Source organism: Marmota flaviventris, chromosome 11 (assembly GCF_047511675.1).
Source record: "Marmota flaviventris isolate mMarFla1 chromosome 11, mMarFla1.hap1, whole genome shotgun sequence".
Taxonomy (NCBI): Eukaryota; Metazoa; Chordata; class Mammalia; order Rodentia; family Sciuridae; genus Marmota; species Marmota flaviventris.
In genome coordinates, this window is record NC_092508.1 from 6,529,241 (window position 1) to 6,547,274 (window position 18,034).

Consider the following 18,034-nt stretch of genomic DNA (forward strand, 5'->3'; position numbering starts at 1 on the left):
CAGCCTCCGGAGCCACAGAGATTACAGGTGTACGCCAACATGCCTGGCTACTTTCTGAGTTTCGTGGCACTTAGCAAATGGTTGATTATGTGAATCTCACCTCGACTGAAGACAAAACAACCATGGAGAAAACCTCCTTGGCTGCCGGCCGCTTGCGGAGGAGGGTCCAGACTCCCCGGCCCAGGGCCAGTCCTTCCAGCCGAGCGGACTTTCTCTTTTCCGCTGAGCTCTGCTGGGATTCCCTTTTGGAACTTCGAGAGTTTTGTGACCTTAACCCTATGTTGTTGGAGATAATCCCATTTCCTGTACTATTAATTTTCTAATAATAACATGAAGTGAAATGAAAAAAAATTATTTTGAAGGTTATATCTTGGCCACAGCTTAAAAAAATTAACTAAAACAGTACCAATATGTAGACATTGGGAAGGAAAATCCCTTTTCTTATTGGTAACCCCCAGCAGCTGGCAAACCCCATCCTAGCCCCAGGGACAGTGGTTCCTGGGTGTTGTAGGACTTCGGATTCTTACATGTGTGCAATTCCAGGCAGATAATGGGTCCCTAAACAGAACCAAAGCTCTCCCACGACCCCGCCCTGCAGCGTCTAATCTGTCCCCCTCACACCGGGCTCTGCTTTCGCTTTTAAAACAGTGGCCTGGTTTTCCCCAGGCAGACCACACTGGTGTCTCACCCATCAGGCTGCTTGCCAGCCTCCGCGAGGCGAGGTTGTTGGCTAGGGTCCTTCTCAGTGCCCTATGCGAAGTCAAGCTGCAACTGGGTGTCCTTGTACGTTTCTTTGCCCCTGCCATGGGATGGACAGATTCCTGGAGGGGCGCCTCCCTCGCCCAGGTCAGGCCCTGTGAAGGTTGGGGGACAGGGGGACCCTGCCCTCCAGAGACTTTGCTCGGATCTGCACACCTCCTGTCTTGTGGGACTGGCTGCCACTGTGCTCACCCCACACCGTCTTCAGGCTTCAACGTTCACAAAGACCCGGGTCATCTTCAAAGCCGGCTGATCCGCAGGCTGGGCCCTGGTTCTCACAAGCCTCTATGTGACACTGAGGCTGCTGGACCACACTGCAAGTAGCAAAGCTCTAGAGCAGTGCTGTCCAGCGGAAATATAATGTGAGCCTTATTTGATTTAAAATGTAGTTCTAGAAGCCACATTCAATAAAAGTGTTTCAAAACTTGAACTCAGCGGGGTGCAGTGGCACACACCTGTAATCCCAGTGACTTGGGAGGCTCTGGCAGGAGGATTGCAAGTCCGAGGCCAGCCTCAGCAACTTAGCGAGGCCCTAAGCAACTTAGCAAGACCCTGTCTCAAAGTGAAAAATAAAAATGGCTGGAGATGTGACTCAGTGGTAAAGTTCTTCTGGGTTCAATTCCCAGTAGGAAAAGAAAGAAAAAAAACCAAAAAAGTTAAACTCCATATATCCAAAATATTAGAATTTCAATATGTCATAAAAATTATGAGATGGTTTACGTTTCTTCTCTCTCCTTACCCACCCCCTGTTGGTGCAGTTCTTTGAAATCCAGTGTGTATTTTATACTAGCCACATGACCAGTGCTCAGCAGCCACACGGATGACCAGCTCTTGAGAATCCTGTGGTCTAACCAGGGAGGGGATTTGGGAACCTGCCTTCCTCAGACTGAAGGGAGCAGCACCGGCTGTTGGGATAGGAGGGGAGGGGTTGCTCAGGAGGCACTAACAACAGCACCTTCTTCGGCAAAGGGTGGGTGTCCTGCAGCTGTTACCAGAAGGGCAGGAGAAAGTTAGAGCTTGAGCCCAATTCTGGGTGTCCTGAAGACTCAAGCAGTGGCTGCTATTATTATATTGTTACAATAATCCAAATTATAGATTAATCTAAAAGCCCCAAACGCTTCAAAATCCAAAATGTTTTCAGTGCCAACAAGATGCCACAAGTGGGAAATTCCACCCCTGACCTCATGTGATGGGTCCCAGTCAAAACACAGATGCTCACAAAGTAGTAGACAAAATTACCTACAGGCTACGTGTTTAAGGTGTATGTGAAACCCAAATGAATTCTGTTTAGACTTGGGTCCTGTCCCCAAGATATCCCACTGTGTGCATGCAGGCATCCCAGAAAGGGGGGCGGGGAATCCTAAGTCCCAACCACTCTGGTCCCAAGCATTTTGGATCAGGGATATTCAATCTGTACTTATCTGTTCCCAGGCAACATTTCCAAGGCCATCACAGAGACTCACAGCAAGCTGAAACTGGACAGATGGTCCTAGCTGACCAGGCCTCACGCTATTAGTGCCCAATTTTCGCAACTCTTTCCTCCCCCAAATGTCAGAGAACCATCAACCTTTAAAGAACGCCTCAGTGAGCGCTCAGTGTGCTCAAGGTCTTTAGCCCTATTTTTAAGAGGCCAAATGTGTTACGGATTCTAAAGTTAGATTTTAGAGAAACATATTTACATTGATGGTTTCCCAAGAAGGGAAGCTCATCTCCATGTCTGGGGATTTTACTTCTGTTGTCGGGTTTTCGATTTGAATTGCTTCATCTCTGCTTGCTCCTTTCCTGAGAGAAAGGGAGATGACACATAGTGAACATGACCTTCTGCCAAGGGATTGTGGCCCAAAGCCCCTGCCAGGAGCAGGAGAGAAGTGGTGAGGCTGGGTGCCCGAGGGGAGGAGAGGGGAGGGCAAGTCAGTGGTCGCAGGGCTGTGGGGAGCAGAACCAGACTTGGATGGGAAGTCCGCTTGTTTCTCCACTGCTGTTAGCCTGTGTTGATTCTCTTCCGCTCCTTCTGTGAAACCATGTTCATTCTGGGGTCAAGATGATTTCACCCCAACCCTCCATCACCCAGCAGGAGTCTGGTGGACCCGTTAGGCTCCAGACAAGGGACGAAGCTGACAGGGGGAGACGGCTGGGGGACGCAGCTGGGAGGTACCTCTGGGTCCCTGGGAGCAGAGAGGGTGGGGCGGGGCTCCGTGGTCAGGCTGAGTCCGTCTCAAGATGGAAGAGAGTGTGGGCAGTGGGTGAGAAAGGGAGGCCGCAGCCTTTGGTTCTCCTCCACCTCAGAATTCAACATTTGCCTTTAAAACGGCCATTTTCCTCTGCCCCGCGCAATCAGGGAAGTTCATCTCCTTTAACTGTTTCCATTTCCCCTTTCCCTCTCACCCCAAGCCAAGGTCCTGTGTTGAGACAGCTGGGCAGGGGGTGGGGCTGCGGGTGTCACTCTGTGGTTACAGCACTTGCCTTGCATGTGGGAGCCACAGGTTCCAGTCCTACTGTTACCATGAAAAAAAAAAGGACCCTGCTCAGTTTAAACTCTCCCCCTTCAAGAATCTAGCTGAATCTTTTGCCCTCTTTGGATCTTCATGGCAGCAGTACTAACAGCTGTGCTAACTGCTGTGTTTTTTTGTTTGTTTGTTTGTTTTTAACACTTACTTTAGCACAGTCTTTTTTTTTTTTAATTTATTTTTTAGTTCTCAGCAGACACAACATCTTTGTTTGTATGTGGTGCTGAGGCTCGAACCCGGGCCGCACGCATGCCAGGCGAGCGCGCTACCGTTTGAGCCACATCCCCAGCCCCAAAACTGCTGTGTTTCAGAAGCCTGGTTCCAGAGTTCCGGGAAAGCCAGCACCCTCCACCTCCCCATTGCTGGGAGCCCAGGAGGCCTGTTTTTATCCTTAATTACACATCCCTGGGATGCTCTTCTTCTCGGCTTGCTTCTTTTCTTTTTGACCAACATTCGAGGTACCCTTCTGGAAGACACAGAAGTGACAGCTGGAGGTGACCCAGGAGAGATCAGCCTGGGGGACCCCTGAGAGGAGAAGCTGCAGGCCCGGGGCGGCTCTGTCAGTGCTGCTGCTCAGCCCCCTGCTCCGGCTGCCCTGCTTCATCCCAGCGCGGGCAGCACCCGCTGTAGCCCACCACTGCAGCGCAGAGGATGAGCCAGGCTCCCAGCCAGACGCAGAGGCAGAGGGGACCCTCACCATGTTCTCACAGAGAGAGACAGACAGGGCCGACTACCACCCGCATGCCAAGGTATGGGAGCAGGAGTTGAAGAAGGGCTTGGGGAGTGCGCCTGCCAGGCGGCGGGGCCACTGATCATCTTGAAAATTGCTTGACACAGGTTTCCACGAGGAGGGGACTGTGTCTCTGAGGTTGAGCTTGTGTTCCTGGTTCCCATTCATACTGCTTACTGACTGACTGAATGAATGAATGAATGGGCTGCAGGAGTCTCTAAGCTGGGCCTGACCTCTACACACTGAGCCTTAACCTCACTAGCTTAAAATTAAGTAGGCTCGTCTCGGGCCTGTAGAAGGACAATGGCTCAGACTCCTGAAAGTCTCAGCAGGATCCCTAACTGGGGCCACCGTGGTGGCTCTCTGAAGCAAAGGCCAGTAGCCAGAGAGACTCAGGGAGACGCTTGCCTTCCAGCCTGGACCCAGGCTGCCAGGTGCCTCCATGGCTGAAGGCCGGGTGAAGGAAGAAAGGTGCCCAGCAGGTCTGCAGCAGTGGCAGCCCAGGGGAGCCTTTTAAAAACCGGGACTAGTAATGATCCCCTCCCGGGAGGACAGAGTGTGCCCAAGAGCCAGCTCCTGGTAAGGGTTCAGCAAGTGGTAGCTGTGGAGAAAGGGACAGGAGGCAGGGTGTGGCCCGTCCTCCGTGTCCGCGGCTCTCGCTGTCGTCAGTGGCCCAGCCTGCCTTGCCCCTGCCTGTCTTCCCAGCCTTCAGAGCAGAGATGGCGCGGGCTCAGTGAGTGGCACAGGCAGGAGTTAGGGACCCCTCTTGGCTCCTGGGCCAGGGCCAGGGCCAGGCGGGACCCCGGACACTTGGCCTCTGAGGACATTCTGTCCTCAAGTCCCAGCACTTTCTCCTTCCCCGGGGCCTGGGGTCCCCACCTGGTCCTAAGGCAGGGAGGGGCAGCCTTTGGTTGGACTGGACTGGCCGCGGGGGTTCTCGCCGAGTGCCCCGTCAGGCAGTGACAGTGCTTTATGTGAACCGCCTTTCAGTCCTCAAAACCTCCATGGGAGAGAAGAGCTGCAGTTGTCCCTCTATTTCTGACAAAAACAGAGGCTCAGGAGAGTCAGTAGCGCCCCCGAGGGAACTAGAATAATGACTTAGACCTGAGGAAGGGCCTTCTCCCAAAACGCAGCTTCGGGAAGCATCCGGCAACCTCTCTGGATGTCCGAAGCCCAGGCTGTTAGGACCAGGAGTGAAACCAAAGAAGAGCGGGAGAAGCGGGGAGAGAGGACAGGGCCAGTTAAGCAGGGGGCCAGCCCGGTCTGCTGTTTTCCCAGAGGAAATGGACCAAGGCATGGATAACCTGGTGGGAGCAGTGGACACTGTGCAGGAGCCGGTGTGAGAATGCTGACGAGAGCAGGGTAAAGCCTGTGAAGTGGGGAGGCCTGCTGCTCCTCCGTCTTCCTCGGGGGCCTGCCGGATGGGTCCCCAGGGTAGAGATCTATTGCGCACTGGCCGTGGGCCAGAACAGCTGCAGGACAGACAGTGAATAAACCAAGTGATAAAGATACTAAGGCAGAGAGTTGCAAGTGCCCCAAGGAAGATGAAGAGAGGAAAGGGATACGGAGCAGCAGGTGCAGGCGATTCCCATGCAGGGATGGAGCAAGGCTGCTCAGAGGGTGGGGTGTTTCCTTAGAGGGAAGGACCTTCTGTGGGGTGCAAGCTTGCACTTGCGAAGGTTAGACCTAGAACTTGGTCTCAAGGCAAAGCTGGGGCGAGAAGCTAAATCATTCTGCAACAAGCAGGAAATCCAGATGCCTCCCCAGGGCACAGAGATTGCTGAAATATTGGTTGGTTTTTGTTCCATTTCTGGTCAGAGTTGGAGGAAAGGATATTGAGCCCAAGGATATTTGACACAAAGATAGACTTTAAGAATGTCTGGGGTGGGGAGGAGCAGATCCTGGCAACACGGTATCAGCCAGGATGAAGAAGAGGGGAGACCAGGGGCTACTTGTGTCACAGAAACCTGACATCAACTTAAAATTGACACCTTCTGTTTTGAAATTCCCCCAGGGTAGCCCAGACCTTTGCTGTGTTAGGGTGCTTTCAGCTGCAGGTAACAGAAAACCCTAATTCAACTACCTGAACAGACAGGAATGAACAGTCTCACTAAACAGGAGGTCTAGAGGCAGGCAGCTCCCAGGCAGGTTGATTCTGTTCAACTAATTCAATGGCATCACTGAGGACCCAGGTTCACTTCATCTTTCTGCTCTGCCATCTGCATGCTGGCCTCACTTTCCAGCAGCCTCTCCTCATGGTTGCAAGACGGCAGCAGCAGCTCCAACTGTCATATCCTGTGACAACTTCCAAAGGTAGATAGAGACCATTTCATCCTTATGGACAAGGAGACAGACAAGTAGACCTGTATCAGAAGCCCCATCGACCACTCCCCTTCGTGTCTCATTGGTTACAACTGCATTCTATTCACTAGCTTAAACCCATCGGTCACATGATACACGTTATCCCCAGCTCTGTGCTGTTTGGGGCCACAGCAACAACCAAAGAAACAGGCCCACCATCGAGGGCAAGGTGGCTCAGAAGGCTCTGGAACAGGGAGAAGCAGGAACAAGATGGCAGGGGGATGGGGAGAAAAAAGGAGATGGTCACTGGGAGGTAGAGGGGACAAAAATCTCCAGACTTCTCTAAAACACTTAGAAAAGGACCACATATCCTGCAGCCACACGAGAGAACGGCAGAGTCTGCATGTCACAAAGGCATGTGTGCTCAGAAGGTCAGAAAATGAGAGCAGACGAGACAAGGTGGGACACAAGCTCACTCAGAGACCAGACGGAAGAAAAGCCTTTTGAGTCAAAGAAAGCTCTGAGTTTGCCCAGTGAGTCAGCGGAGCCCAATCCCGGCCTTGGCAACAGGAGGAAAATGACGGGATGGAAAAGAAAAGAATTCCCACCAGCTTCAAAGCAGAAAAAGACAAAACTGCTTCCCTCTAGCGGAGCCAGTTCAAGGCCTCAGTTGGCCGTGGGACTCAGTCCTACTGAGTTCCCAAAGGCCGCAGCAGGAGGCCTCTATAGAATGTGGAGCGATGCTGGCCCAGAGAGTCTCACATCCATCAAGTCCCCTTTGGAGCATGAAGGCAGCTGCAAGAGGCTTTAGGATACTCAGAGGCTCACAAAGCAGAACTGTCTGTTTTCTGTTGTAGGAAAAAAGTATAAAGTAGGCACCTAGAAAGTGGCAGTCATGACGTAGAGGGACCCTCTGCCTGTGACCTTGTGGGCCTTCTCTGAGCCTCTCAGCTCACCTCCTTGTGCAACCTCAGGAAGTGTGTGGACGAGCCACATCCTTTGCCTGGCGGCTCAGACGGAATCTTTACTTCACGGGGTGACCACTCAGAACAATAACTGCTGCCACCCGCTTCCTGAGCATAATAACAATGGCTCAAGTGCACCTCGGGACCCCGGGGGAGCGGCTTGCTGTTCTGTTTCCCTCTCCAAAAGCCAGGCTTTTGACCACCACCACCACCACCGGGAACTGGAATCATGAGTCTCCTCTTTACAGCTCGGACTGCTGCAGCCCCTGGGTTTTTCTTCTAAATAGGGAAAGAATCCTGTGGATGGACAATAGTCTATGAGCTTGATCATTTCAAACGCCCCTTTTCTTCTACAGGTGCATGAAACCTGCAGGTGCTCCTGCCTGGAATTCAACCTCCCCTCAGGACCCTGGATGCAATCTCAGCCTCAAAAGCAGAAGTTCACAGAGATCTTCCACGTGATGGGGGTCACGGGCAGGCTTTATCTTCTGCTGTGTTCTTCTTGGCAGGAAGGAGCTGGAAGGGGAGCAAGGGCTGGCAGGGTGCAGGGTGGAGCCTCAGGCCCCGCGGGCTTCAGTTGCCGAGCAGCTTGGACAGCTGTGCTTGTAACACTTTTGAAGGCCGCTCTGAGCCTGTGGGCTCTCTCAGCCCTGCTGCAGCTTGGGACTGCTCCTCCCGCCTCAAACTCACAGGGAGCAGCGTCACTTGGAAGGCAGTGGCAGCCTAGCAGCCACTCTGGAGTCAGGAACCCACCCCGTGCCACTTCCCCAGGGGGAGAGTCACTTCCCTTCCCAGCCCGGGAGAGGGTTCGGGCTCTCGGGTGTGGGAAACGGGGGCCTGAGGGGCTGAGCCGTCCTGCCTGGCCCTTGCCTCGTGCAGTGCTCAGAGAGCTGCCCAGGCCTGGGGATGTGGCATAGGCCCCTGTCCAGAAGGTTCTCCAGGTCTGAGGGCCCCCGCAGGGGTAGAAGAGCTGCTTCACAGTTCCACAGCCACTGAAGCCTGGGGGTCCACAGCCCAGAGAGCAGAGCCAAGGGAGGGCTTCAGGGAACTCACCCCTTCCCCCAGTGGCACTGCCTAGAATCTTCTAGGTCACCTGTCCCCCTCCCCTGGCAGCCAGCCCTGCTGTCTTTCCCCCTCCTTCCCTTCCCTGTCTTCTTTCCTTCCCCTGCTCTCACCTGGCGGCAGGTGGAACTGACTCGTGTGTGTTGGAGGCTGCTGCTGCTGCCCTCTCTTTCCAGTAATAAGGCAGCAAGGGGCGGGGGCAGCAGCTCCAGGGCAGCCCATGCCCCTGGGGGGTGGGTGTGTCACCTCCTCCTCTCCCAGAATCCACAGCACCTGGCACAGGTGGGGCAGGTTGGCATTCCTACTTACAGTGGCAGAAGCAAAGCCACATGGCTGGAAATCTGGATTGCAGCCAGTCCCCGGCTAGGGAGGGAGGTCTGCTGCCCTAGGTGCTGGCCGGCTCCCATCGGGGCAAGTATCACTCCCACCTGGGAAGGAAAAGGACCCAGCATTGACAGGCCACAGGCCCTGCCTCCTCACCCTCCGGGTGGAGTCCTGGCCTGTCCTTGCCCTTGCCCAGGGGATTCCAGCCCTCAGCCAGGCTTAGGAGCACATCCTGAGCTGCATAAAGAAGGCTTTTCTTTTGGAGGGGGGGATATGCAGATCTGGTGTGAGCCCCAATTCTGAGACATTCACATTTACACAAGAGGGTTGGGTGGGGTTCTGGTCTGTATCCTTCCCGTCTCTGACTTTTGTGAGTCCGTGGAAGCTGGAGCGAAGGAAGGATCCCAGAGAGCTGGGGTCACACCCCACCCTGATGTAGGGCCACCGTGGGCCATGAGGGGTAGCCTGCCTTCAGCTGTAGCTCTGCAAAGAAGGAAGATGGAGTGTGTCTTTGTTTTTTGACAAAAAGGAGCCCCCCCTCCCCCCCGCCCCGCCTGCTGCATGGGAAGAGCTGAGGCAGTGGGGGCTTCGGGCCTTCCCTAGGAAAGGTTTCAGGTCAGTGGCTGCTTCTTTGGGCAGCCTCACATTCTGGTGGCACCAAACAGACTGAGGTGTAAGGAATGAGTTATTTAGAAACTGTGGCTAAGCTCAGGAAAGAGCGCGAGGGTTTACCTCAATATGAAAAGAGGAACTTGAGTTAGAACTTGCAGTGCTCAAGGACGGCCGAGGGCGTCTCGGGGGGGCCTCAGGCTTGGCTTACGGGGGCAGGGTCACTCCTCAGAGGACATCTGTCATTTATTTCAGGAGGTGTGTTTTTATAGGAAGGTGCAGTCTTTAAGGTGGAAACTTCTTCAGACTACCTAGGCCCCGGGTTCCTTAGTTACTTGGTGCTGGCTACCTAAGAGGTCACAGGCAAGGAGTAGATTTGTCCAGCAGGCCCACGTGCCTTCTGTGAAAACTGCCTGCCCATTGCCCTGATGAGGTGGCCTTAGGGAGCCAGGCCCTGTCCCCAAGATTCTGTCCCCATCTTCCAATGGTAGGCAGACACCTGCTCCCAGACAGCCAAGTCCTTCACAGGCTCATGGCCCAGGAAGGGAACCCTTGGGGCTGAGCCAATCAGACTCCCAGGGGACCAGGAACTGAAAGGGAGCCTGCCGGAGGAGAGGAGCAAACCCACAGAGACGAGCTGAGTCACAGAGGTGGAACCTGGACAGGGCCCGTGTCCTCTGGCCCCGAGCTGAAGGCCTTCTGAGTGGCCTTCTTGCTGTGCACGTCTCCACCCAGGCCACAGCCCGGCGCACGCCTTAGCCAAGTGAGTCTGTTTCTTACAACCCCAAGGCCTGGTGAGGCTCCGGGTTTCAAAGCCGAAGCAGGACTCGTGACGATTCACAGCGTCACAGGAAGCACCAGAGCAGGAACGTGAGGAATCAGGGGCACAGCCTCCAGACGGAGTCTGTGTCAGAAGCCCTGGTACCGACCCTGCTCGAGAAGCCACAGAGTCACGTCTTTCCCAGTCATACGTAAAGTTTTCTTCACTTTGAAGGAATAGAGTAAACCACAAGGGGAAAAAGATCAAAGGCGCTGACCGACTTTTAACTTAAGAGAGCTGCGTCCTCTCAGGAAACCACCCAGGAAGGATGCCAACCTGCTGGCGAAGTTCACGGGTCCCCGACTCAAACAGTGTGGTAGACCATGAGGCCCACTGCCTGCCCCAAGCAGGCTCCCTTGGGCCAGCCCCACCCCGGGCACCCTGGCAGGTGAGGGGCACGCATCGGAGACAAAGGTTCCAAATACCCGAAAGGACAGTCCCACCCTCGGCCTGCTGACACATGCTCCTGGTGACTTCCACCAAGGACCAGCCGGAGACCTTCCAGTGGCATGGTGTCCTCACCAGTCCCAAGGTGGGGACACACACGCAGCAATGACCAAGGAGCGCAGTGCTCAGCCTGACTTCCATCGGGGAGAGCGCTTCTGCTTGAGCCACACCTGCCCGTCTGTGAGGCCCGGCAGCGAGCAGACCCTGCCTCCCAGAAGGCAGCTCTGTGTCCCCCAGGGCTGGTTCCAACCCCTTAGGGTCCCACCCTCTGGACTAAGCGGCTGGTTGAAGTGATTCCTTTGGTCCCCATAATCAGTCACCCTGAGAGGCCTGCTCCCCGAATCTTCCCCTCCCTCTTGACACATTTCTGGGTCTCTTTGCCCCAGGGACCGCTATTCTCTGGCCCTTGAGTGCAGCTCTGTGTCTACACTGCGTCCTGAAAGGGGAATCATCCCCTGGAGTTTAGAACCAGCAGTTGTGCCCTACCTCTCCCCCTCCCCCTCGCCCCCTCCCACTTCTGCTTCCACTTTCTTTTCAAGGAACCTCCTCCAGACCCTCGTCTGGGCCTGCGGCTCTGCTCTGGCATGGCTGTGTGCTGCTGGTTGCTGGGCCTCTTACCATGGTCCCTGAGGACTTGCACACCCCCACCCCACCCCCACTGAGGTCACTGAGACCGTTGCCTCCTTCTTTCTCTCACCCCCATGTTCTCTTGATGCAGCCAGATAAAAATAACTTCCCTGACTTCCACAGCACTCCGTTATCACACACTGCGGTCGAACAAAGCCTCCACTGTTACCCCACAAACTGTGCTTAGGGTGGTCTCCCCACACTTCCCGGGTGGATGGGTGCAGTTGATTTTTCTTTGTAAAATTCAGCTGAAAGTTTGGAGCACCAGCCTTCCCGTGGCGAGAGCAGGTGCCACGAGCATCGGTGTTGAGCAGCAGAGCGCTCGCAACAGCACTCTTCGAGGGCTGCGACGTGTGACTCTTGCAGGCTTCCTGCAAGTGCACCCCAGTCCCCCCTTCCCAGACCATCTCCGCTCATTCCTTTGAGAGAACTAAAGAAAACCAGGAACACTTTTCCTGTGTTTCTGGGCGTCCCCTTTCCCTCAGGTACTTCTCACCCTCTTGCACACAACTAACCTCTGGCATGCCTGCTCTGTCGCATCTCAGAGCAGGGTCACCTTTACTGCTAAGCCACCCATGTGCTTTGGAGGAGGACAGGCTCAGCTAGGCCCTTACATACTCGGGGCATGGGCTTTCTTCTTCCTCTTCCTCTTCTCTCTTTCTCTGCCAGTATAGGCTCAAGTCAGGTCTAGATTTCCAGATTCACAAGGGACTTACCTGAACGGTGAATTTGTCATCGTCATTGGGCAGAATTCTGTAAGTGTAAACACAGTTCCGATACCTGAAATAGATCAAAGACTTCATTAGAACCCAAGCAGGAAAATCCAGTTTCCTAGTCACTGAACTCCCTGATGGAGGTTGAAGAGTCTGCCCACAAAGTCTCCAAACTTTAGGGCCGAGAGTCCTCTGAGCTGGTGACAAACTCTGACACCGAGCAGTCATGAATGGACACTTGCTCACCCCCACAACATACAAGGAGCATCTGGGAAGGGCGAGGGGGTCGTTTGGGCATGGACACACGGTTAACTTCCATGCTGACAGCTATGGGGTCAATCTGAAGGTGTGCACTATCTGGAAGGGCCGCCCCAACCTCTTAGCTGCCATGCTGACCATGAGAATGGAGCAAGAGGGGTGTCTGAAGAAGAACTAAGACTCCCAGGGGGCGGAGCAAGGTGGGGTCAAAGTGAATGGGTCTCAGGCAGGCAGCAGGGGACCATGAGGGACAAAGCCATGCTCTCTTAGTGTCAACCTCTCCCCTGGCTAACCCTCTCCCCCTTCCCTGGACACTCTGCCCCATGGTTTTCTTTTCCTAGAGGTTGGTCACCGTCCCTTCAGAGACCCAGATTTGCCCCAGCAGCTGGGGGATGAAACTTAAGGTTGTATGGGGCTGGGGATGTGGCTCAAGCGGTAGCGCGCTCGCCTGGCATGCATGCGGCCCGGGTTCGATCCCCAGCACCACATACAAACAAAGATGTTGTGTCTGCTGAAAACTAAAAAATAAATATTAAAAAATTCTCTCTCTCTCTCTCTTAAAAAAAAGAAAAAAGAAAAAAAAAAAAAAGAAACTTAAGGTTGTTTCTGAGTACTGAACACCCCAGACTCCCTTCTCTTTCTAGAAAGTCCACCTTCTTTGGCTCAGGGGGGAGGGGGAAGAGAAGGTACTTTTTACTTTCCTGGAAATTTTGAGTAGAAGAGGGAGTTAGTTCTAGCTCAAGTGCCCTGTTAGAGGGGCACATGGTGGGTGGTCCCTAACCTAAAGGAGCCTGGCAGCCATGATGGCCACAGGAGTCCATTGACCCTTGGCCGAGCCCGGCAGTCTACTGGAGGTTGGGGGAATGCCATTGCTATCTGGACTCTTCCTTGAAGCCACTGGTCTATTCCCTCTCCCAACAAAATCTCTCCCCATTTCTCCCACTGGGGCTCTTGGAACTTTGAAAATTTGCTATGCTTGCAGATCCCTTAAGCAGGGGCCAGTCTCTGCCATGAAGGCAATGCTTCCTTGTAGAAGTTTCACTTAGTCCCTCCTGTGGGCCACACACTCCACCAAACATTTACATATATTATTATTTAACTTGATTGTACCTTAGTTGAAAAAAAGCATAGAGAAAGAAACGAAATGAAAAATACATCTCCTCCCCAATCCCATGAGATCCATTTCTTGGATTTACTACTCCTGTTTGTAAAATGTTCCAGAACTCTTAAACATGCACACAAGCTTATATGTACATATCTTTAAAAGATGCATATAAAATCATACTATATATGTTCTTCTGAAATTTGCTTTTTTACCAAAAGAAAAAAATATCTTAGAGGTCTTCTCATGTGAGCTAAGAGAGAGAGAAATGGGTTTTTATCCTTCTTATCATGTTCCACCACGTGGATATGTGGCTATGTGTTTGGCCAGACTCTGGTGATAGATAGGTAGTTATTTCTAGATTTTTGCTGTTATAAATAAAACTGCAGTGAACATCTCTACCCCTCCATCTTTGTGTACCTGGGTGAACACATCATTTTAGTTTCCTCATCAGTTAGATGGAGATGACAATAACATAACATGTACCTGTTGCTGTGTAGATTGGACAAGCTCATGTGTGGAGAGCACTCAGAACAGTACCTGGCCAGGCTGAGCACAGCATGATGGATGCTTATTAGTGCTTGTTGTTAAATCACTAGGAGGAGACTGCTGGGCTAAAGGACATGGGCACTTTATGTTTTGACAGAGGCTACCTACTATCTTCCAATGCACTTGGTATTATTTTTTTCTCTTACTAACCGGATTTGAAAGTGTCTGTGTCCCCACACCCTGCCAACTGACTGTTATCAGACTTCTAAATCTTTGCAAGTCTAAGAGGTGAAAGAAAATGACAGCTTGCTTTAATTTGCTTGTCTTTATGAGAAAGGTTCAGCATGTTCTCCTCTGTGGTTGTTTCTATTTCTTTTTCTGTGAATTCCTTTTCATGTTTTGTCTCACTTTTATGTATCATCTTTCATTTATATGACTTTGATTTTTGATCTATGCTAGAGTATATTTTGAAGTTTGTTGTTGTTGTTCTCCATGATTGAACCCAGGGGTGCTTAACCACTCAGTCACATCCCCAACCCTTTTAATTTTTTTTTTTTTTTTTTTGAGACAGGGTCTGGCTGAGTTGCTTAGGGCTTTGCTAAGTGGCTGAGGCAGGCTTTTGACTTGAGATCCTCCTGCCTCAGCCTTCTGAGCCGCTGGGATTACCATGTGCACCACAGTGCCTGGATGGAGTTATTTTGACAGTATTTACTGTTTGTTTGTTTTTTAGCTGTGTGGAAGTTTTACAATGTTATGTGGCAAATTTTATAATCTTTAATTTTATGACTTTGAACCAATGAATGCTTAAGGAAAAATCTGAGCAATGTTTTGGAAAATTTCACTTCCACATGTTTCTTTATTCTGCCCAGGAAAATTTCTTCTGTCTCTCTCTCTCTCTCCCACCCCTTTAGTGCCCATCTTTCTGCCCCATCCTGTCTTCAGAGCCACACTGTCTTGTATCAGAGACAGCAAGGAAGAATCTCTGGTCTGATGTCACTCACCTCCCAGAGACATCCCTGGGACACCGAGAACTCCCCCACTCTGGCGCCTCACCCCATCCCCATGAACCAGGACTCATCCCCTTTGCACACAGAGCCTCTCAGACAAAGCCAGAGGCCAGCTCCACCCAGCCAGTGCCTTATCTTTCAGGGCTCTGAGCTTCCTCCTGCAGATAAACAAATGAGGGAGGGTGAGGACTGTCACTGGGCAGAGGGCAGCTAACTAGGGAAGAGCTCGGGCCAGCGCAAAGCACCAGCTGGCAGACAGGAAGAGAGAGCAGGGAGTCACGGGGACACAGAAGCAGCCACTCAGAACAGGAAAGCCCCTCCAGTGCACGCAAGAGCAGCAGACCAGGCTTTCTGGCCTTTTCAAAGATGTTCTTGAAACACCGAGACAAGGAAACAGCCCATATCCCTGAGGCAGGTCAGAATCAAAAGCTGGTACCACAGGGAAGAGAAGATGCTCTCCCCTTAGAGGGGTCATCTCAGCAGATGCCGATGACCTGCCTGGTTAATGCAGGTCTTTCGCTCTGTGCTTGGGGGAGTCAGTTTAGATCTTCAAGGAAAACATACAGTCCCACACAACCACCACCCCTCAGGAGAGCAGTAGGTCCCAACTGCATTCCACGGGGTGCTGGAGTCTCCCCAGGGAACCTGGCCTCCCTCCCCCACCAGCAGCTGCATTTCACCCTGGATCCTTATATGCCCTCAGATATCCACACATGGGCACACACACAACACAGTGCCCATATGCACACACTTGCTCACACATATCCTAGGCCTAAATATGTACAGCACAGTGCATGCATACTCAAGTGGTAACACACACCTGTGCCCACATGCATAGCACACACACACACACACACACACACACACAATCTTACAGGCAAAATATTTAAAGCAAAGATTCCACAACTAAATAGTGTTTGACCACCACAGCCCTGGGCCACCATCTGAACAACACGCTCATTCTCTTTAGAGGCCACAGGTCTGCCCAACCCTTTCCCAGCTCCTCTGGTGGTTTGGTGAGTTGGTTGATCTAATGCTTTTGGTCGCAACTTCTCTGAGTGACTGGGTCACTTTTCAAGAATATGGGGGTCCTACTGGGGATCCAGGTCAGGTGACAGCTCTCCCTTCTGCTCCTAGTGGCATTGTCCCTTCCCTAAATGAAGGAGGACTCAGAGCAGATGTCCTGTGTGGCTCCCTCTAAGTGCTGAGGAGCCGGTGCTTGCCCGGTGCTGATCTGGAGAAGAGGTGGGAAGGTGCCCCTTCCACCCTGAGGAGCCACTGAGAGTTTTAGTGCAGTACGAGTGGACAGGCACCGGGGAGTGGGAAGAAACAACCGGGGTTTGATTCATTCTTTCAGATGAGCACCCCTGTTTCTGTAGGATTAGCCCTAGGTGAACACTGCCGGCCACGCCCAGAAACACCCTTCACATGGCGAGCCCCACAGAGACACAGAGAGCAAACTAAGATTCAAGCGTCTTGGTGGTGTTTGGTCTCGTCCGCCCATCTGCTCACTGTGCTCCTATAATTGCTTTTCAATCCCTCTGTGACTCTTACTAGCATCATTTCTAATTTCTAACGCTTTTTGCGTGTATTTTCTCTTTTTCTTGGCTGAATGGTGCACATTTCTGGGAAAGATGGGGTGGGCTGGAAAGTCTGCATTCAAAAAGCCATTTAACCAGTGTAGACATAAGAGAAAATGTCCTTCAGTTCTGGGAAGCCAGGGTGCTGAAATTGATGAGTTAGAAGGGGCCGTTATTAGCTGGGCACGGTGGCGCATGCCTATAATCCCAGCAGCTTGGGAGGCTGAGGCAGGAGGATTGAAAGTTCAAACTCATCCACAGCAACTTAGCGAGGCCCTCAGCAACTCAGTGAGACCCTGTCTCTAAATAAAATATTTAAAAAGGGCTGGAGCTGTGGCTCAGTGGTGAAGCACCTCTGGGTTCAGTCGCTGGTACCAAAAGAAAAAAAAAAAAAAGAAAACAAAAGACCATTAGTTGCTGATTTGCCCCCCTGGCCCCGCCCCAGGAGAAAGAGCAAAAGGAGGACCGAGGGTGAGAGGTGGGTGAGTGGGCATGTGCTGCTGGAGCACCCGCCCCCTGGGGGTGGCCCTTTGTCCTAAAGTTGCACAAAGCAAAGACCAAGGAATGAGACTCCCGGAGGGAGCCCACCTTCTGTGTGTCCCACCATCCCCTCAATTGCCTCTCCAGAAGGTGAATCTTGGGTTGGGGTCTCCTCTCCTTCTTTTTATGTTTGGTAAGAAAATTTGGGCAGAAATCTTTTCAGAAAAGAAAAATCATCAGACTATGAAAACATATCGTCGCTCAAAAGAAAGGGCCCCATCTTTCTAAGAGTTCCAAGGAGCTGTCTCCATCTTAAACGGAACCATTGTTCTTAAAAAAAAATCATCCTTCAAATCAACCTTTAAAAAAATGGTTCAATTTGCAAAATGTCAGATTTAAGAGACGACTGCATGTCCAAAGGCAGAAGACTCCAGGTGAAAACTGAGATAAAGCGCAGAACAAATACCAGGGAGGCAGGACGCGCAGCACAGGAGCAGAGAAAGTGAAGGAGGAAGAAAGAGTTTGAGAAAGCCCTCGAGAGGGAAAAGACAGAGCAGCTTTAAAATAAGAGGGAGGTGAGAAATACAAGCCAGACCACGTTCCTCCAGCATGCAAGAAGGCTTCCTGAGAGGACACAGGCCATTTTTTAAATGCAATACCAGGCTGGAATGTAGCTGGGTGGGGGTGCCCTCACCCTTATCCAATCCCCAGACCCCAAACAACAACACAGATGTAAGCAGAAAAAAAAAAAAAGAATAGGTAAATGAACTTAAGAGCATGTGACTTGAAAACTAAGTGGATAAACTTCTGACAAACAGAACAAAGGAAAGAAACACCCACTCTAAGTCATTTCCACCTGCCCTGCGTACACCATCTCCATCCCAGGGGCTGCTTCACCCTGGTTTAGCCAATGGGAGGGACAGGTGGGGTATTTGTTCCCCTGAGCCCATCCTGCCTGCTGCAGATCAGCAGCAGCCAAATTCCTTCTCGGGAGACCACAGCTAAGCCAGGTGGCCTGTGTCACAGCTGCAGTCATGCTGGACTTGGTGACACACCTTCCTCCCCTGAGACCTCAGGTCAAGGGGGCAGAAAGCCTTCCCAGGTCGACAGCCGGCTGCTCACCATTCCATCTCTTTTGAATATGCCACCACTTCCTGCTGGGATCCTGGCCACCGCACCCAAAATTAGAAATGCAGAAAGGAAGATGACAGAAGCAATAAAAGATAAATTACCATAATAGAAAACTGTGCATAA

General features: G+C 52.1%; 1 protein-coding gene across 1 annotated transcript in view; it reads right to left on the reverse strand.

Moving 5' to 3' along the window:
- Positions 1–18,034, reverse strand: part of Inpp5d (inositol polyphosphate-5-phosphatase D) — a 109,724-nt gene that overhangs the window by 81,105 nt on the left and 10,585 nt on the right. The window contains exon 2 of the mRNA XM_071619534.1: positions 11,868–11,931. Within this exon, the coding sequence (XP_071475635.1) occupies positions 11,868–11,931 (64 nt within the window). The remainder of the gene's footprint in view (positions 1–11,867; positions 11,932–18,034) is intronic.